The sequence below is a fragment of the Lithobates pipiens genome, unplaced genomic scaffold (genome assembly GCF_037356315.1).
Source record: "Lithobates pipiens isolate NorthernLeopardFrog02 unplaced genomic scaffold, aLitPip1_a1.2 Scaffold_23, whole genome shotgun sequence".
NCBI lineage: Eukaryota > Metazoa > Chordata > Amphibia > Anura > Ranidae > Lithobates > Lithobates pipiens.
In genome coordinates this window covers 124,192,374-124,214,620 of record NW_027507785.1, presented here as the reverse complement: position 1 = coordinate 124,214,620, position 22,247 = coordinate 124,192,374, and the positions used below count along the sequence as shown (strand labels likewise).

The window sequence follows — 22,247 nt, the reverse complement described above, 5'->3', positions numbered from 1 at the left end:
GTGCACCACTGCTGACCGCTGCCCTATACTGCAGCAGTCCTTCAGCGGTATAGGGACTGACGTACAGTCTGCTAAACACTAATACACAACCTGCTTGGTCCACAAAAGTTCTTATAAGGACTGGTAACTTGGTATAGGGTGCTACGGTACATAGGCTTGAGTGCGGTACAGTCTGCTGTTCTGTAAGGACCGCTATCGGTCCACAATAGATAGGGTTGACGTGCACCACTGCTGACCGCTCACCTATACTGCAGCAGTCCTTCAGCGGTATAGGGACTGACGTACAGTCTGCTAATCACTAACACACAACCTGCTTGTTCCACAAAAGTTCTTATAAGGACTGGTAACTTGGTATAGGGTGCTACGGTACATAGGCTTGAGTGCGGTACAGTCTGCTGTTCTGTAAGGACCGCTATCGGTCCACAATAGATAGGGTTGACGTGCACCACTGCTGACCGCTGCCCTATACTGCAGCAGTCCTTCAGCGGTATAGGGACTGACGTACAGTCTGCTAATCACTAACACACAACCTGCTTGTTCCACAAAAGTTCTTATAAGGACTGGTAACTTGGTATAGGGTGCTACGGTACATAGGCTTGAGTGCGGTACAGTCTGCTGTTCTGTAAGGACCGCTATCGGTCCACAATAGATAGGGTTGACGTGCACCACTGCTGACCGCTCACCTATACTGCAGCAGTCCTTCAGCGGTATAGGGACTGACGTACAGTCTGCTAATCACTAACACACAACCTGCTTGTTCCACAAAAGTTCTTATAAGGACTGGTAACTTGGTATAGGGTGCTACGGTACATAGGCTTGAGTGCGGTACAGTCTGCTGTTCTGTAAGGACCGCTATCGGTCCACAATAGATAGGGTTGACGTGCACCACTGCTGACCGCTCACCTATACTGCAGCAGTCCTTCAGCGGTATAGGGACTGACGTACAGTCTGCTAATCACTAACACACAACCTGCTTGTTCCACAAAAGTTCTTATAAGGACTGGTAACTTGGTATAGGGTGCTACGGTACATAGGCTTGAGTGCGGTACAGTCTGCTGTTCTGTAAGGACCGCTATCGGTCCACAATAGATAGGGTTGACGTGCACCACTGCTGACCGCTGCCCTATACTGCAGCAGTCCTTCAGCGGTATAGGGACTGACGTACAGTCTGCTAAACACTAATACACAACCTGCTTGGTCCACAAAAGTTCTTATAAGGACTGGTAACTTGGTATAGGGTGCTACGGTACATAGGCTTGAGTGCGGTACAGTCTGCTGTTCTGTAAGGACCGCTATCGGTCCACAATAGATAGGGTTGACGTGCACCACTGCTGACCGCTGCCCTATACTGCAGCAGTCCTTCAGCGGTATAGGGACTGACGTACAGTCTGCTAAACACTAATACACAACCTGCTTGGTCCACAAAAGTTCTTATAAGGACTGGTAACTTGGTATAGGGTGCTACGGTACATAGGCTTGAGTGCGGTACAGTCTGCTGTTCTGTAAGGACCGCTATAGGTCCACAATAGATAGGGTTGACGTGCACCACTGCTGACCGCTCACCTATACTGCAGCAGTCCTTCAGCGGTATAGGGACTAAGAGTTTTGTCACAGGGTCATTTAAAAAATGACATGCAGAGGAAGAGGCAGGCCCTTCCGCAGGGGTGGTAGGGGTAGGGCAGGAGCAACAGGCTTGAGCCAAAGTGGGAAGTTGCAGAAGGTGCGTTCAATTACTTTAAAGGATGCACCAGACTTGGTTGAGTGGCTCGCTCAGCCTTACTCTTCTGCACCCTCCTCATCCTCTCGATCTGCACCCTCTTCTTCACTCTCTGCTATGTGCACCCCCAAAGACACTACCACCAACAACACGACCACCACCACCACCACCACATACCTTCCGCTTGAGTCACTGGAATTATTTTCCGATCCATATCAAGAGGACATTTCTGATGCGCAGCCACTCTTGGTATTGGATCAGGAAGAGGAGGTAGCAACACGCGCTACTCAGCAGTCTGACGCCAGTACCCAGATCAGCCCAAGGAGGAGGTTGGTCCCCGGTGTTGCTGCCTACTCTACTTATAGCGGTGGGGAAGGTGACGTTGATGATGACGTGTCTAGTGATGTCACGTGGGTGCCCACAAGAGAGGAAGAGGAGGGGAGTTCAGAGGGAGATATGGACCAGCAGATAGGGAGGAGAAGCAGCAATGACTTACATTGCACAGCAGGGACAAAGCAGACTGCAAATGTATCAGGAGCGAGTCATCGACCATGTACGGTCACATCTGGCGCTCCCAGGACACCGGCACATGGCTCCGCAGTGTGGGCTTTTTTTAACGTGTCCGCTGCTGACAATAGCGTTGCCATCTGCAATCTTTGCAGTCAACGCGTTAGTCGCGGTAAGCCCAATACTCACCTAGGGACGACCGCCTTAAGAAGGCACATGAGCAGCCATCACCGAGCCCAGTGGGAGCAACGGAACACACAAAGCCACACTGCAGGCTCTCACCGTCCAGCCTCGTCTTCTACTTCTCCTTCTCCTCTCTCCTCACAATTGTCCTCCACTCCACCTTCCATCACGCCAAGCTCACATTTTTCTGCAAAAAGGCAGGCTTCCGTGGGCCTAATGTTTGAGCGTAAAAAAATGATGACGCCGGATAACCCTCTTGCCCAACGGTTGGCGGCTGGCTTGTCAGAACTCATAGCCCGCCAACTACTGCCATATAAACTGGTGGACTCGGAGGCCTTTCGCAAATTTGTGGCCATTGGAACACCACAATGGAAGGTCCCAGGAAGGAAGTATTTCTCAGAGAAGGGCATCCCAGAGCTATATGGCCATGTTCAGCGGCAAGTGAATGTATCTCTGGCACACAGTGTCGGTGCCAAGATACATCTGACCACAGACACGTGGTCTAGCAAACACGGGCAGGGAAGGTATATCAGTTTTACTGCCCACTGGGTGAACCTTCTGACGGCCGTCAAGCATGTAACCCGTGGCACCCGTGTAGATTTGGTTTTACCGCCACGGATTGCATGCAGGCCTGACTCTTCTTCTCCTCCTCCTACTCCATCCTCCTCCCTCTCCTCCTCAGCTGCCTCCTCCTTTTCCGCTGCTAGCGTCTCTTCCACTGCACCGCCCAAGCTCCCCAGAACCTATTCCACATGTCAGGTGAGACGTTGCCATGCCGTGCTGCGTCTGTTGTGCCTGGAAGCAAAGAGCCACACTGGCCCGGCACTCCTTTCAGCTTTGCGTTCACAGGCAGATGAGTGGCTAACACCGCTCAATTTGACAGTTGGTAAAGTGGTGTGTGACAACGGTGCCAATCTGCTTAGCGCATTGAAACAGGGCAAAATCACGCACGTGCCGTGCATGGCACACGTCTTAAACTTGGTCGTGCAGCGATTCCTTGTCAAATACCCTGGGGTCCAGGACATCTTGCGGCAGGCAAGGAAAATCTCGGCCCATTTCAGAAGATCTTACACGGCCATGGCTCGCCTTGCTGACATTCAGCGGCGACACCATCTGCCGGTCAGACGTCTTATTTGCGATTGCCCGACGCGATGGAACTCAACCTTCTATATGCTTGATAGGCTGCTCCAGCAGAAACGTGCAGTTAACGTCTACCTGTATGAACTCTGCGAAAGAAACGGTTCTGGGGAGCTGGGTTTTTTTTCACCGCGCCAGTGGCTGCTCATGCGCGACACATGCAGACTTCTGCGGCCATTTGAGGAGATCACCAAACTGGTCAGTCGCAGCCATGGCGCCATCAGTGACATGGTACCTTATGCCTTCTTTCTGGAGCGTGCATTGCGTCGTGTCATTGATCAGGCTGTGGAGGAGCAGGAGCGGGAAGATGAGGAAGTCGCAATGCTGGATGAATTCCCAGGGGGGGCTACTCTATCTGAGACAAGTCAACAACAGGAGTCTGATGAGGAGTCAGAGGAGGATGGTGCCGGGGCGGATGAGCAGGAGCAAGAAGAGCATGCTTTAAACCTTTCTGGGATCCCTGTTGTGCGAGGATGGGGAGAGGAGAATGAAGAGGACGACATTATCCTGGATGATGAGCAGGAGCCAGGCCACCACACCGCTTCCACTTTAGTGCAAATGGGGGCCTTCATGCTCCAGTGTTTTAATAGGGACCCCCGTATAAAAAGCATGAGGGTCAAGGACCAGTACTGGGTGGCAACGTACTTAGACCCCCGGTACAAACACAAAATGGCGGAAATGTTACCGCCGTCGCAGAGGGCTGTCAGAATGCAGCACTTCCAGGCCTTGCTTCGAGAAATGCTGCATTCTGCTTTTGCGTGCGCTGGCAGAGGAGCAATTCCCACTCCCAGAGAAGGATTTGCGGGTACCAATCCAACAGCGCCTGCAAGAAGAGGCCGGTTTGAAGATGTGTTGGTGACTTCGGATATGAGGTCATTCTTTCAGCCGACCCATCGACAGGTGTCATCCGGATCCAGCATCAGGGAACGCCTAGACCGTCAGGTGTCCGACTACATTGGGTTAACGGCCGATGTGGACGCTCTGAGGAGTGATGAACCCCTAGACTACTGGGTGGGCAGGCTTGACCTCTGGCCAGAGCTTGCCCAATTTGCAATCGAACTGTTGGCTTGCCCCTCATCCAGTGTCCTGTCCGAAAGGACGTTCAGCGCAGCAGGGGGGATTGTGACCGATAAGCGTACTCGCCTAGCTCACCACAGTGTTAACTACCTCACATTTCTAAAAATGAATGAGGCATGGATCTCGGAGGAATTCAACACATGTGATCAGTAGACCATGTATATGTCTATAAACAATTTTTGGAATCAAGCACACAGACCTTCTTAATTCATTTGGCTCACTTCCCTGACCCAAAAAAGCACACCGTACTATATGCCCCTACCCTCCTCTTTGAAGAGGTTGAGCGGTGTCATATTTCTACTGGGGCTGCTTATTATGAGGGGTTCCCACCATCCCTGTGCTGTGCTGACTTCCTCCTGGGTGTTCTTATTATGAGGGGCTCCCACCATCCCTGTGCTGTGCTGACTTCCTCCTGGGGGTTCTTATTATGAGGGGATCACACCATCCCTGTGCTGTGCTGACTTCCTCCTGGGGCTGCTTACGGTGCTGCTGTCAGCGCTGTATGTCACGGAGCTGCTGTCAGCGCTGTATGTCACGGAGCTGCTGTCAGCGCTGTATGTCACGGAGCTGCTGTCAGCGCTGTATGTCACGGAGCTGCTGTCAGCGCTGTATGTCACGGAGCTGCTGTCAGCGCTGTATGTCACGGAGCTGCTGTCAGCGCTGTATGTCACGGAGCTGCTGTCAGCGCTGTATGTCACGGAGCTGCTGTCAGCGCTGTATGTCACGGAGCTGCTGTCAGCGCTGTATGTCACGGAGCTGCTGTCAGCGCTGTATGTCACGGAGCTGCTGTCAGCGCTGTATGTCACGGTGCTGCTGTCAGCGCTGTATGTCACGGAGCTGCTGTCAGCGCTGTATGTCACGGAGCTGCTGTCAGTGCTGTATGTCACGGAGCTGCTGTCAGCGCTGTATGTCACGGAGCTGCTGTCAGCGCTGTATGTCACGGAGCTGCTGTCAGCGCTGTATGTCACGGTGCTGCTGTCAGCGCTGTATGTCACGGAGCTGCTGTCAGCGCTGTATGTCACGGAGCTGCTGTCAGCGCTGTATGTCACGGAGCTGCTGTCAGCGCTGTATGTCACGGAGCTGCTGTCAGCGCTGTATGTCACGGAGCTGCTGTCAGCGCTGTATGTCACGGTGCTGATGTCAGTGCTCTGTATTACGGTGCTGCTGTCAGTGCTCTGTATCTCCTGCACCCTCTTGTTTGCCTACCCTGGTCCCTGACCTTCCCTCTCCTCCATTGCCTTCATTAGCTCCATAGTCCTGAATTGTCAGAACAATTTCCCAAATAAAAAAAAAATGCTTGTAGTTATCGATCCCAAATTCACCTCATACATGTATTATGCTATTGTCCAGGTGGTGGGACTACGTGCTACCCCCTAATAATTACCCCGTGGCCGCAAATTCGACCTAAAGGTTTGCGAAATTCGCCTCCCATTGAAGTCAATGGAGCCCGCGGCGAACGGTCGTTTTCGCGAACGTTTGTGTCCGTTCGCGTTTCGCGTTCGCGAAACGTCCCGTCGGAAGTTCGTCCATCACTAGTTATGATCACTGCTACCCAGGTGTTCCTTTATCTGAACATTAGTAATAAGCTCTGCATGGTTTGAGATTACCAGGTCCAACAGAGCTTCATTCCTAGTTGGGGCCTCAATAAACTGGACCATAAAATAGTTCTGTAATAGGTTTATAAATGTTTGCCCTTTAACTGTCCCAGCAGTGCCATTACTCCAGTCAATTTCTGGGTAGTTAAAATCCTCTATTATTATCACTATCCCAGCCCTTGCAACCCTTTCCATCTGTGCGAGGACCTGAGTCTCCACCTCCTTGTTTTCATGTTTAACTTCAGCTTAAAGTGGATGTAAACCTGATTCATGTAATAATGCACTTTAATGCATTATTACATTTTGCTCTGGTGTTTTCCATATCATTTTAATAGTACAAATGGCACTATAGTTTACAATGGCTGTTTGCAACATGGGAACTTTCTTGTCACCTGCCATAACCCCCCCCCCCCCCCCCCCCCATCTATCCCCAGTCCACCCTCCATTAATGTCTGACTCCTAACTGACCTGTCTGCCTGTTGTAATTCTAGTTCAGCCTCCCCCCTCAATCCTAATTTAAATACTCCTCCAGCCTTCCCATAAACCTCTCCCCCAGCACAGCAGACCCCTTTCCATTCAAGTGCAAACCGTCTTTAGCATATAGGTTGCACCCCAATGAAAAGTCAGCCCAGTGCTCTAAAAACCCAAATCCCTCCTCCCTACACCAGGTCTTTAGTCATGCATTCAGCTCTCTAATCACCCCCTGCCTTTCCTGTGTTGCGCATGGCACAGGCAATATTTCAGAGAATATCACCTTGGAGGCCCTTCCCTTTAACTTGCAGCCTAGTTCTTTAAATTGATTCTTAAGGAGCCTCCACCTTCCATGTATACTGTCATTGGTTCCAACGTGGACCAAGTCAGCTGGGTCATGCTCAGCCCCTCCCAGTAATTTATCCACCCGGTCCACCACATGCCGAACCCTAGCACCATGGAGACAGCAAACCGTTCGGTTGAGGTCATCCTGCTGACAAATTATTCTATCAGTCCTTCTGATTATTGAATCCCCTATTACCACCAACTGTCTAGGTCTACCTGCACTCCCCTCACCACCTCTACTAGATGGACTGCTCTCCCAGCTGTTAGGGGTAGCAGCAAAGTGACATCTAGGGCTGCCACCTCTGTTTTCCACCTCCACATCTTCACCCAACTTGGCAAATTTGTTTTGATGCACAAATACAGGACTGGCCTTCCTTTTCTGGGAGCCCCTTCCACTCCCTCTAACTATATTAACCCATCTGCCTATCTGATAATCCTGACTTGCCCCTCCACCCTCCACATCAACCCTACTGACCACCTTCTCAGCGAGCAGAGGACACCTTTCAAGGTTGTCCTTTCTGCCCAGTGTTGCAACTTACGCCTCCAGATCTCTAGTGCAAGCTTCCAGAAGGGCAACCTGCTCACATCTGTCACAGTGGTATCCATCCTGGAGCTGTTGCACCAATTTTGCATACATGTGGCACACTGTGCACTGAGCTCTGCTAGCACTCATTTCCAAGTTACAATACAATTACTTAAAGAAAGTTTAATATGTTACTTACAGGTTAGAAGACTCCTGTCTTAACTCCTGTTTTCAACTCCTGGTTATTAACTCTCCACTTTAGTTCAAAATTCCACTTATGTTCACAAAATCCACATGCAAGCCACCATCAGCAGGGAGCAAATTTGTAAAATGAAATCATATCCTCTCTCAAGCATCTCTTCTCCAGAGAGAATAAGTTCAATGCTCGCAACCTTTCCTCATAACTAATATCCTCCAGACCCTTTATTAGCTTTGTTGCCCTTCTTTGTACTCGCTCCATTTCCAGTACATCCTTCCTGAGGACTGGTGCCCAGAACTGGACAGCATACACTAGGTGCGGCCGGACCAGTATCTTGTAGTGCAGGAGAATTATCATTTTATCTCTGGAGTTGATCCCCTTTTTAATGCATGCCAATATTCAGTTTGCTTTGTTAGCAGCAGCTTGGTATTGCATGCCATTGCTGAGCCTATCATTTACTAAGACCCCCAGGTCCTTTTCCATCTTAGAGTCCCCCAGAGGTTCTCCCCCCAGTGTATAGTATGCATTCATATTTTTGCCACCCAAATGCATTTCTTTACATTTTTCTACATTGAACCTCATTGGCCATGTAGTTGCCCACCCCATTAACTTGTTCAAATATTTCCACATCCTGTAGAGAAGTTATTGCCCTGCTTAGCTTAGTATTGTCCGCAAATACAGAGATTGAACTGTTTACTCCATCCTCCAGGTCATTTATGAACAAATTAAATAGGATTTGTCCCAGCACAGAACCTTGGGGGACCCCACTACCCACCTCTTACCATTCCGAGTACCCCCCATTTATCAACCTCCTCTGAACTCACCCTTTTAGCCAGTGTTCAATCCATGTATTCATCCTATGGTCCATGCCAATGGATTTTATTTTGTACAGTACATTTATGGGGAACTGTGTCAAATGCTTTTTCAAAATCCAGATACACCACGCCTACGGGCCTTCCATTATCTAGATGGCAACTCACCTCCTCATAGAAGGTTAATAGAGTGGTTTGGCAAGAACGATTCTTCGTGCATCCATGCTGATTACTGCTAATGATAACTTTCTCATTACTAAAGTCTTGTATATAGTCCTTTATCATCCCCTCCAAGAGCTTGCATACAATTGATGTTAGGCTAACTGGTCTGCAATTCCCAAGGATGTATTTTGGGCCCTTTTTAAATATTGGTGCTACATTGGCTTTTCTCCAATCAGCTGGCACCATTCCAGTCAGTAGACTGTCAGGAAAAAATAGGAACAATGGTCTAGCAATTACTTAACTGAGTTCCCCAAGTACCATTTTATCTCATGTGTCAGAAACTTTTTCAGAAGTTATCAGGCTAATAACAGAAGAACAGAGCAGGAGAAAGCCACAGGACATAGTGGTTTGAAGAGAGATAAGAAAACACTGCAGATATATGTGTCCAGCTCAAATTCCATGAATTGGGTTTACATCCACTTTTAGCTGAAGTTAAATATGAAAAACATTTTTTATGCCTTTTCGTAAGCTAACGTACCTGTAATGAAGCATGCCCCATAGTGTAGTGGATCCTGTAGAAAACTTCACTGCAGGAATGCCAGTCCTCTTCCTGTTTGTGATCTTTTGCAGAGTTAATATGTTCTGGTCTTCTGTAACTCTGCTGTGAAATAGTCCCCAACAAGGTCCTAACACCTCTTCCCTCCTCTTACATTGAGAAAGGTTCTTTCATTGTTTCACTTCTTGTAACATGATCTGTGAATGGGGGAGAGTTTGATGAGTCACAGGATTCTCTCTCTCCATTCACAGATTGTGTTACAAGCAGTGCAAAAAATGAAAGAACCTTTCTCAATGGAAGAGGAGGGAGAAAAGGGCAGGTCCTTGTCCAGAACATTTTTACAGCAGCTTCACAGAAAACCTGAAAATATTAACCCTTCACAGCACCAGAAGTTTAGCAGCAGGAAGAGGACTGGGCATTAAAGTGAAGATTTCTTCAGGATCCACCTGCCTGAATGATGTTGGATATACTTCATTACAGGTAAGTTAGCTTAATGGTAATAGTAAACAGGACAAATAGAACGGGTGAATCTCCCTAATGAGGGCACTGACAGTAAAAAACTGACAAGTGTTCACTTTATCCAAATTGGAAAGAAAAAAGTTTTTCTTTTTAGTTATACCAAATCCCAACCCAAAACACTCAAACACCAACATGCATTTTTACCTACTAACATAAATGACAAACATACAGTAACAATACCAACAGAAACAAAAATACATATAAGGATAGATGGGTAATGCAGGTATAAAAAAAAGAAATACAGTTAAAGTGGAATGCAGGCTGTGCCTAATCTTAAAAATGCCACCCCACCTTAAAACCTATGCTGACTTACCTGTGTAAAAAATGTGTACTGTATATATGCCATCCATAGGCTGCTATGGCCCATATGTTGTTGGAGCTCCCTCCTCTCCCCTGCAGCCTCTGCTGGCTGACACAGGGGAGTCAGATCGCGTGACCTGAGTGCCCTGAAAATAGGTAAATATATACATCTTTTTTACAGAGGTTAATAAGAATAGGTGTTAGGAGGAGGCAGGGAGCATTTAGGTGTAGCTTGGAATTCCATTTTAAAGACAACCCCCCCCCCCCCGCACGCACGCACGCACGCACACACACACACACACACTCACACACACACTTTTAGAAAGAAATTGGTTGGAAAGCAATGCAGTAAAAGTAACTTTATATTAAAATGCTTTCTACTTTGTTTTTAGAAACTTTAGTCAGCCTACCAATGTAACACAGCATCGTGACCTTTCTGTAGACAATGCATAGCACCACATTGTATAGTACAACACTTTTATCCATCTCTTTTCTCTATGCTTCTCCATATCAAATATTAGTTTGAAGCAACCAGAATTATAGTTTCCATGGATACTTTAGAGATATGGGCCCAAGCTTTTTCCACTGAAATGTAGATCAGAACTGTATTCAGGTATAGGGCACCATAAAGACTTTTCAGTGTTTTATGTTTGAAATCATTACTCATAATAATCTTTTGTTGGTCCAATGTTCGTAAAACCTGGAAGTTTAATAACAGATGAGACTCCCTGTGATTCACACAATGGCAAGCAACGACAAGCAACCACTTCTAATTGTATGATTACTCTCTCCCATTCACCTAGATTATACGACTGCACAGAATAGCTGCCTCATCTACAGTGACTACCACGTCCTTGCCCTCTTCACAATGTCTAAATCTATGTATTTTTAGTATGCTGTCTCCCTACAGGAAAAGACTGCTACTAAGATTTATAACTATACCAATAATAAAACATCTAGGACTCGGATCACTAAAAAAACAGTGAATTATTCTGTACAAAATATCTTTGTATGATGCTTCTTTCTCCTACCATTTGTTTTACCATGGGACTACATGTAAAAATGAAATACTACTTATTGTTTATCCATTCACTTTAAGTAAATAGGATGACTTAAAATTAATGGTAAGAAGGTTACATGCTGCTTTTAGTCCTTATTATGTTTTTTACAGGCTTGGTACTAGAAAGATTACATTTATTTATTATTATTTTTATGTATCTTTCCTTCTCAAGTAACACCAGGCCTAGCAAACTTGTTAGTCTCTCCATGCCTGGATATTCAGCAGTGGGGTGCCCCTTTGACCCTCTACATACCAAGTTACAGGCTCTTCAGAACCTGAGGGTGGATTCACGGTGAACCCAATCTCACAGCACCCCAACCTAAGGCCGATTGGCATTGAGTTCTTCTTAAGCACCACTAGTACCCTAAAGAAAGTATTTAAGGTGGCGGTCTTCTAAAAAAACACCTTCACCCAGTTATAACATTACATGAATTACATCACTTTCATTCCTAGTATGTAATAATACCTTTAGGTATACAATCCCTACAGTATTTTATAGTATTGTATAGGTTTGACAGGATAACTGAAGTTCTCCTACCCTGAAGTCTTACAACACTTACAAGATTTCAAACTGTACAGGTTCATCAATATATCTAAACACTCAGCAGGGTGGTATCCTTCAGGATATGAAAATCTGCAAAATGTTATCTAAGCACTGTGTTTGGAAATCCAGGAAGGGTAGCCCTGCTGTCGGGACAAGCGTGGCATATATGAAAGCTGGAAGTAATAGTTTCACCTATTCATGAAATTTAACATCTTGTAAATGTTTTTAATCTTGTTTGGGCAACTAATGTATAGTGTTTTACTTCACTTCGAAGTGCCTTATGTTTGCTTTGTTTTCACTAGAGTATGCTTCTCTCTCTTTGAGTGCTGCTGTGGTACTGTACCTGACACCAATTGCCTACCCCATTCTCTGCCTGGGTCACACCATGTACTTTTTTCCATGAGAAGGTCTACCTTACCCAGAGCACCCTATAACCTATTATTCCTTTAAGTCCAATAGATGATCTATTGCTATCTTATGAAACTTACCTATATTATTTTTCTTCCCAGCCAATAATGTTTGCTTCTATGGCGAGTGCTCTTACTACTGTTCTACAGAGCATGCACTGTGTGGCAAGCCTGACCACCTGGAAGGCTCAATAGCTGCCTTCCTTCCAGACACTACACTAGCCAAAAGGAAATCATGGCGCAGCCCTTGGAGACGGTCCTATCATAAAAGTAAAAAGGCTGAGTGAGTATGAGATATTTTAAAACATACTAGATCTTCAACATATGTGCCACTTGTGTTTTGGCATGAATGTTTATTGTTAATAATGATATCAGGCAACTCTGTCACCTATATTAAAATACAAAAACTTCTAGAAAATAGCCTCTGCAAAAGAAGCTTCTTAAAGTGTTTTTAAACGCGAAACTTTTTTTTAAGTTTTGGATAGGGTAGGAAAGGTAAAAACCCCTGTCAGTTTATTTTTTGCTGTCTGTGCCCTGTTGGGGAGATTTTTCTTCACATCTTGCCCTGAGGACTAAAGAGAAATTAAAGGAGAAGTCCAGTCAAATCCTATCTAAACTTAAGCCCCATACACACTATCAGTTTTTCTGCTGAGTTTTTCCTTCAGATTTACCAAAACCATATAATATGAGGTCAAACCTTAGGAATTTAAATTTGTATGCAATCAGGCAGGCCCTTCTACTACATGGTTTTGGTAAATCTGAAGGAAAAAGTCAGCAGAAAATCTGATAGTGTGTATGGGGCTTTAAACTCCCTCCCGCCCCATTATAAGCCCTACACTACTTACCTTGGGAAGTAAAGATGGCTATATTTACCTATTCTGGGTAGCACATAAACAGTGGTGAAATTATTCGATCCTCTGCAGATTTTGTAAGTTTTCCCACTTACAAAGAAATGAAGGGTCTATAATTGTTATCATACGTGTATTTTAAATGATAGAGAAAGAATATTAACCAAAAATCCAGAAAAAAACACATTGTTTGAGTTGCAGTTCAGTGAGTAAAATAAATATTTGACCCCCTACCAACCAACAAAAGTTCTGGCTCCCACAGACTGGCTACAGTATATGCTCATGTGGTACACAGATTAGTCCTGTCAATTTAAGAAGGTGCTCCTAATGACAACTCACTTTGTGTATAAAAGACACCTGTCCACAGAATCTCTTCCTTGCATTCAAACCTCATCATCATGGGTAAGACCAAAAAGCTGTTGAAGGACGTTAGAGACAAGATTGTAGACCTGCACAAGGAATGGGCTACAATACCATTAGCAAGAAGCTTGGTGAGAAGAGGACAACTGTCGGCATGATTATTCCCAACTGGAAGAAATACAAAAATATCCTTCAATCGCCCTTAGTCTGGAGCTCCATGCAAGGTTTTGCCTCATGAGGTAAGGATGATCATGAGAAAAGTGAGGGATCAGCCCAGAACTACCCAGGAGGAGCTTGTGAATAATCTCAAAGCAGTTAGGACCATAGTCACCAAACAAACAATTGGTAACACAATACACCACCATGGATTAAAATTCTGCAGTGCCCATAAGGTCCCCCTTCTCGAGAAGGCACGTGTACAGGCCCATCTGAAATATGACAATGAACATCTAAATGATTCAGAGAAGGATTGGGAGAAAGTGCTGTAGTCAGATGAGACCAAAATTGAGCTCTTTGGCATTAGCTTGACTTGCTGTGTTTGGAGGACACTAACATACCGCTAAAGCAACAAATGAGTGGCTTCAGAAGAAGCACATTAAGGTCATGGAGTGGCCTAGCCAGTCTCCAGACCTTAATCCTATAGAAAATGTATGGAGGGAGCTGAGACTTTGAGTTGCCATTTCCAAGCGACAGCCAAGAAACCTGAAGGATTTAGAGAAGATCAGTAAAGAAGAGTGGACCAAAATCCCTCCTGAGATGTGTGCAAACTTGGTAACCAACTACAAAAAACATCTTACCTCTGTGCGCGCCAATGAGGGTTTCTCCACCAAGTACTAAGTCATGTTTTGCTTGGGGATCAAATACTTATTTTACTCACTGAATCAAATACTTATTTTACTCACTGAACTGGCCCTCAATTTATAACATTTGTATCATGTGTTATTTCTGGATTTTTGGTTGACATTCTGTCTCTATCATTTAAAATACAGCGATGATAAAAAATGATAGACCCTTCATTTCTATGGGCAATTTTACAAAATCTGCAGGGGATCAAATAATTATTTTCTCCACTGTATCTGTAGTGTTTACTTATCTCTCTGCAAAGCTGATGCTTCATTTCTCTGTTATCAGTTCTGAGAATTTTTCCAGTTTTCTGACACATGAGATAAATTTGTGTCGGGGTGGGGGGGGGGGGGGGGGGTGCTCAGAATACAGCTTGTCTATTCAGAACACAGTTCTTCTGTTGTGTGGCTGGGGGGATGTACCTTTCCTCAAATCCGCTGTCACACACTGTTACTGCAGCCTGTCTGCCCCCTCCTCTGTGCTCCTGACACATGAAGAAGGATTTTACCACTTTTCTGCCATTTTGAAGGGGTGTAGGGAAGAGAAGATTGCATATAAACAAGGAAAACCTATGTAGTGAGATTTATTTCACCTCTGTGTATCATCTGAGGCTGTTCACTTCACTGAATATATGTGAGGGTTTACATCCACTTTAAGAGAAAATCTGTAAAAAGTAAAGTAAATAAAATTTTTAGACAATTATCACCACAACAGGTGATATATTTGAATTTGTTTTCACTTTCTGTCTCAGTGACAATAACCACCATAACAAATATAGCAGGGGTAAATTTCACTAACAGGGGCACAGGTAGCAGTAAAATAGTCACAGTTGTTCTATCCCTTCCCTGCTCTATTCAAAACTCCAAAAGTTTTGGCTACACATGCACATTATCACTCTGGTGGCCATCAAGTCCTATCTTTGCTACAGTGGCTGAAGAATCATCAGCAAAATACACTATGTACATGGAGCGTATTTTCTAAATTCCCTTTCCCTAACGATCACACACTGAGTCACTTTAAAGGATATGTAAACTCAATCGCTATAAAAACCCATATAAACATTCAAATGAAATTTCAATCATTTTAAATTTACAATTATTATTAAAATAATATCTGCTTATCCTACCATGAAGGCCCTTTTTCAGGCACCTAAGCTGGCCATACATTATTCAATTTTCTTATTCAATTTCCTTTAGATTTACCATCAACTGTGTAGTGCAAAGGCCTGCCTGGCTTGCATACAAATTGAAAGTGTTTAGGTTTGACTTCATATTATATGGTTTTGGTAAATCTTAAGGAGAATTGTATATGAAAATTGTAAAATATATGGTCAGTCTTACTGTTATAGGGTGACAATGCTCTATCCTTACCTGCCAATTGTCCTTCTGTATTGTCACATGGGCTTCTGATGAAAACTATAAGTAGCCTCTTTACACACATTAGGCAGGCATGGTCAACTGCTGTCACCTTTAGGAAACCCACACTGAAATGCATGCATGTAGACAGGAAAGAGTCATAAAGAGGCTGCAGCATGTCAGCAGCACTGTGATGCAACAAAAGTTAAAAAAGGGGGAAAGGGTAGAAGAATTTTGTTTAAAAAAAAAAGGCATTTGTTTATGATGCAAAGTGCTTGAGAAAACTAAATATCATTTAGTTATGGCCCATTTACACCTATGCATTGTGATAAAGGCGTTCATTTTAATTTTAATGCCACTCCAATGGGAATGGTCATGTGCACAGTAATACATTGCTGTACCTTGCTAAAATAACACATATCACCTTTTGTAAAATGTTACATGTTACACCCATATTTCGAGTGTAACATGTTACTTTGGAGCAGCCGACTTCCCATCACAACCACCATCTCTCCCCACACCCGCTGTCACATTTTAAAAATACTACAGCTGTGCAGGAATTTGCCACACACAGGTGTATCATTCATTCACAGTGTTCTGTGAATAAAGTAACTACAAGTACCGTCTTCCAGGACTTGTAGTTCTCAATGAAATGAGAGAGCGTCCTCATAATCTACAGGAGCCTGAAAATGCACCTGCAATCTGCTAATTGTGGGTGCAATGCTTTACTGGCTGCAGTAAAATGCTGTGTACAGATGACTCACCGGCAGACCATGTGTTTACATGTGTTTACATGTAAATAACCTGCATTGATATTTACATAGCAGTGGCATTATATGTAAATAGACATGGACTGTCAGCAATGATACGTAAATAGAGGCAGCATTCATATGTATATGTATATCATGCCTCCCCCTGAGGTTATATCCACCATCACTTTTGCCATGTAGTTGCTCACCCCATTACTTTGTTCAGATCTTCTTGCAAGGTGTCCACATCCTGCGGAGAAGTTATTGCCCTGCTTAGCTTAGTGTCATCCGCAAATATGGAGATTGAGCTGTTTGCCCCATCCTCCAGGTCGTTTAAGAACAAAATAAACAGGATTGGTCCCATCACAGAATCCTAGGGGACCTCAATTCCCACCCCTGACCATTCTGAGTATTCCTCATTTATCACCACCCTATGAACTCGACCTTGTAGCCAGTGTTCAATCCATGTTCTCACCCTATGGTCTATGCAAACGGGCCTTACTTTGTACAGTACACATTTATGGGGAACTGTGTCAAATGCTTTTGCAATTTCCAGATACACCATGTCTACGGACCTTACTTTATCTAGATGGCAACTCACCTCCTAATAGAAGGTTAAAAGATTTGTTTGGCAAGAATGATTCTTCATGAATCCATGCTGATTACTGCTAATGATACAGTTTTCATTACTAAAATCTTGTATATAGTCCCTTATCATCCCCTCCAAGAGCTTGCATACTATTGATGGTAGGCTAACTGGTTTGTAATTCCCAGGGATGTACTTTGGCCCTTTTTTAAATATTAGTGCTACATTGGCTTTTCTCCAATCAGCTGGTACCATTCCGGTCAGAAAACTTAATGGTAGTAAAATTAGGGACAATGGTCAGGCAATTACTTGACTGAGTTCCCTAAGTACCCTCGGGTGCAAGCCATCTGTTCCCGGTGAATTATTAATGTTAACTTTCCCAAGTCTATTTCTAATTCTGTCTCTGTTAGCCACAATGGTGCTTCCTGTGATGTTACTGAAGCCCCCCAATTCCCATGTGGAGACTGAGGAGAAGAATAAATTCAATACCTTTGCCATCTCCCCATCCTTTGTAACCAGATGTCCTTCCTCATTCTTTATGGGGCCAATATGGTCTGTCCTCCCTTTTTTTACTGTTTATATACTTAAATCATTTTTAGGGATTTTTTTTATCTCCTCTGCTATGTATCCTTTGTGTTATATCTTAGCCACCTTAATTACACACTTACATATCTTGTTGCATTCTTTGTAAAGTCTGAATGCTGATGATAATCCCTCAACCTGGTATTTTGTAAAGGCCTTCTCCTTTATTTTTATATACATTTTTATATTAGAGTTAAGCCATCCAGGACTTTTGTTCGCTATTTAAAATTTTTTTTCCCAATGGGATGTATTGGCTAATGCCCATATTTAATATGCTCTTAGAGAAAACCCACCTCTCCTCCATATTCTTTGTTTCTAAGATTTTATCCCAATTTTTATCTTCTAGCAAGGTTTGTAATTTACGGAGGTTGGCTCTTTTGAAATTCAGTGTCTTTGTGTTCTCCTTGTGTTTCCTATTTGTGTCATTTATACTGAAGCCAATTGACCTGTGATAGCTGTTTCCTAAATTGCCCTGTATTTCCACATCAGGTCTGTATTGTTGATAATCAGTAGATCTAGTAACTCCTTGTTTCTAGTTGGTGCGTCTACCATCTGACCCATGAAATCCCATCCTTGCTGCTGATCCAAATTGTGATAGGAGATCCGATTGCTCCCTCCTCCCTCAGATTAGGGGGCCTATAGTATACTCCCAGTATTACTTTCCCCTTAGCTTCATTCATTTGGAGCTCTACCCATAAGGATTCCACCTCTTCCCTAGCTCCCTTATTAATGGCATCTCTCACATTCACTTGTACATTATATAGGCACACCCTTCCTCTTTTTTACGCTCTTTATCCCTGGATAAAGGGAATACCCTTGAATGGTTGCCAGCTAATCATGAGAGCTGTTGAATCAGGTCTCGGAAATTCCCACAAATTCCTAAAAATTCCCAGAAATCCTCCTCCTTCAATGGTATCTCTAGTTCACCCATCTTGTCTACCAAACTCCTGGCATTGGTGAACATACCACGAGTTTAGACCACATACTGTCCTCTTATTGGGTGTTCCAAGATTGCAAATAGGACTTGTTACTATACTTACCTTGGCTTTATGTGCTTTAGTCAACCTACCAGTAATGCACCCAATACTACCCTCTGGAATATGTTCATTGCTGACTATCTCTACCTCTGGACCCCCCCCTCCATTACCTGGTTTAAAAACCCCTCTAACTTTTCGGCCATCTTCACTCCCAGCAGATCTGCACCCTCCTCATTTAGGTGCAGTCCGTCCTTCTATAGAATTGGTGACTGACTGAGAAGTCGGCCCATTTCTCCAGAAACGCAAACCCCTCCTTACTACACTAGCTCCTCAGCCACTTGTTTACTTCCCTAATCTCCCCCTGCCTTTCTGGTGTGGCTCAAGGTACTCCTCAGAATACTACCTTGGAGGTCCTTTTCGTCAATTTAGCTCTTAAGTACCTAAAATCATTCTTTAGGACACTCCATCTGCCAATGACTTTGTCATTGGTGTCAACGTGCACCATGACAGCCAGGTCTTCCCCTGCCCCTCCCAGTAATCTGTCCACCAGATTCATGATATGCCGAACCTGAGCGCCTGGTAGACAGCATACAGTTTGGCGCTTTAGGTCTTTGTGACAGATTGCCCTATCTGTCCTTCTAAGAATTGAGTCCCCTACCACTAGAATCTGTCTATCCTTTCCCTTCGCTTCCCCCCCACTCTCACTTGAGGAGTTCTTCCCCTGGCAGCTAGGAGAGTCCTTTGACTCCAGCAGTGCTCATCTGAGAAACCCATTTCCACATGACCCGCTCGAGCCACCACTGTCTCTCTATTCCCAGCAATAGAGCTTGATTCTCTCGATCTTTAGCTTTTCTCTTCTAATAGAGCCTCCTCTACTCAAACTTCTCTTATCAATTCAGGGTACATAGGCACCACCTGGGTTCTGTTCAGTAGCAACTTTAATACAATAGGATGGTTTGACCAGGCCCCTTGTAAAACCCAGTCTAGGCGAGCTTAGTAAACATCTATGGGGTCAACACCCCTCTTGAGGATAATTTGGTGCAACATTCTGTCTACTCAAGATAAGTATTCGGACAGACTCTCCCCTTTTTGTTGGTGAGTGTGGTTGAATTTGTACATCAGGTCTGCTGTAGTTTCAACCATCCCAAATACAGCATACAAATCATCTATGTTTCCCATCCTCAGATTATGGATCACTTCAGCCGCCAGGCCTCGAAGGCTTTCACTAAGCCGTTGCTGTTTTAGAGCCTCTGAGACACTCCACTCTTCCATGGCCTGAAGGACCTAACTCATCCAGATTTCAAACTCATTTTCCCCTACAGGAGTCAACAACTGCCCTGAGAAGAACTTGAGTCTTTGATAGCTCTGGTTGGCATTTCCAGACCCATTCTTGACTAAAAGTAAAAAGTCCACATGCGGCGCTAATATAAAAATAACAGTCTTTAAAATGTTGAATCCCTTCACCAGTTTTCAGTGTGAAAAAAGAAGCACACCACACCACTTGAGAATCCAATCTGCTTACCAGAACTCAGCATTTAATAGGCATTGATTCACCAAGGGATTACAGCTCTACTCTTCAATCACTGATAAGTAGATTGTTTAAACATACTACAAGGCTTGATTCTGTTTACTCGTCCCAGGCGGAAAAACCGCATCAAACTTCCAACAGTCAGTAGGTGTCTCACCTAATCAAGGGGATATCATCATCAGATAGAAAAAAAGCAGCTTATAGTGAAGCCCATATGGCTTGTAGATGGATTTATTGTAGCCAGCAACTTACATATACAGTCAGTCAAAATTTTCATCAAAGTACAAAACAGCCATGGCATTCAGCGTGCTTGTGTCTGCCTGACATGTTTCATACGATTGGATATTATCACAGGTGTGGTTTTGTGGCACAAGCACACCCTATTGAATGTATCAAGGATGATGTGGATCCCGGAAGAATCAACTGAGTTCCATTCCAAGGAAGTACTTTACAGATGATGCGAGCCACGGTGGGGGAACCCCCGGGCAGACACACCGGCCAGAAGGGAGCTTTTTAGTTGCTACACGTTATCACGTCAGCGCTCAATAAATATATATGCATAACAAAACATACAATTAATAAATATGATGGCACATAGATGGTATATACATATACGGATGGCTTAAGGATACAAAACTACTAAGTTGGAGGCTCCCAAAAGCAATGCGATATATTGAACGTATAAAAACGACAGTGTCAGGTCACCTAGAGCCCAGGTGACAGGTGCACACCGTAGGGTTGGGGTTGCACCGCAAGGCTGTGGACCCTACGGCTGACGGCTGCAGACGGGGGACAGATCCCACTGGGGTAAGAGCGTAAGATTCCCCGGGGCGCGGAGTCTAAGAGCCAGCTGGTGTTCACCAGAGCTTCGAGTGGTGAAGATGGTCTTGGCTGCAACTGGCTCCAGGTCGCGACCCCCAGGGTCCCCCAGCTCACACCCACAGTAGGTAACAGGAGGATAGGGATGGTGAGGGACAAAGCCAAGGTCGGGGCCACAAGCAGAACAGAATAGTCGGGTACACGCCAATAGGTCAGGGTCACAGGCAAGCAGCGATGGTCAGAACACGCCAAGGTCGGTAACGGAAATCAGAAGCAGAGCACACGACAGGAAACAGGAAGCTAATATACAAAGGTTGATCAGCAGGATAGGCTAGCAGTGCAAAGGTTAATATAGTGTAGTCTGATAGGGGCTAGGGTGGAGCCATTCCAGAGGAAGGAAATAAAAGCAGTCAGGTGAAGCTCGGCTGGTCTCTAGAAATGAACACATGCAGACAGGTAAGGAGAACAACTCTAATGCATAACCATGACAGTACCCCCCCTCTTACGAGGCCTCCCCCTCCCCCGCCTGGGACCAGGTTTAGAGGGGAACTTCAAATGAAACTTCCTCAACAGACGAGGTGCAAAGACCTCGGAAGCCGAAATCCACGACCTCTCCTCAGGACCAAAACCTTTCCAGTGCACGAGGTACTGGAGAATACAGAGTCGGGAATCCAAAATTTGGCTAACCTCGTACTCCTGATCATCCTCAGAGACCGGTGCTATGGTAGGGGAGGGACGAGAGAACTTATTGAGGACTAACGGCTTTAGAAGGGCAACATGGAAGGAGTTAGAGATTTTGAGGCTTTTGGGAATCTGGAGCTTGAAACAAACCGGATTCAGTTTAGAAATTATGGTGTATGGACCAATGAATCTTGGGGCAAATTTGAGGGAAGGAACCCGGAGTTTGATGTTCCTGGTGGAGAGCCAGACTTTGTCTCCTGGCTGAAAAGAGGGTGGCTTACGCCTGCGACGGTCAGCAAAACTCTTGAATTTGTTGGCAGCTTTCTGGAGGGAATCATGAACGTCAGCCCACATGGAATTGAATGATTCCTGAACAGTAGCCAAAGCTGGAATGTCAGAAGAACAAATCATAGGAAGGGGAAGCTGAGGATGTCTTCCATAAACAGTGAGGAAGGGTGTTTTCTGAGAACTGACGTTAACATGATTATTGTGGGAGAACTCAGCCCACGGTAATAGTGATGCCCAGTCATCATGATGGGCAGAGACCAAGGTACGGAGAAAGACCTCTAACTCCTGATTAACTCTCTCAGTCTGGCCATTGGATTGGGGATGATAAGAAGAGGTAAAATCCAAGGTAATGTCGAGGGATTTGCAAAAGGCTCCCCAAAAACGAGAAGTAAATTGCACACCCCTGTCCGAGACGACATGCGAAGGAACACCATGAAGGCGGAAAATCTCTCGTACAAAAATGGGAACCAAGGCAGGGGCAGAAGGGAGACCAGGAAGAGGAACAAAATGAGCCATC

General features: G+C 44.9%; 1 protein-coding gene across 2 annotated transcripts in view; it reads left to right on the top strand.

Annotated features, from left to right (window-relative positions):
• Positions 1–22,247, top strand: part of LOC143927871 (extracellular serine/threonine protein kinase FAM20C-like) — a 304,483-nt gene that overhangs the window by 179,022 nt on the left and 103,214 nt on the right. For both annotated transcript variants that reach the window (XM_077452308.1, XM_077452309.1), the window contains exon 6: positions 12,217–12,397. In XM_077452308.1, the coding sequence (XP_077308434.1) occupies positions 12,217–12,397 (181 nt within the window). The remainder of the gene's footprint in view (positions 1–12,216; positions 12,398–22,247) is intronic.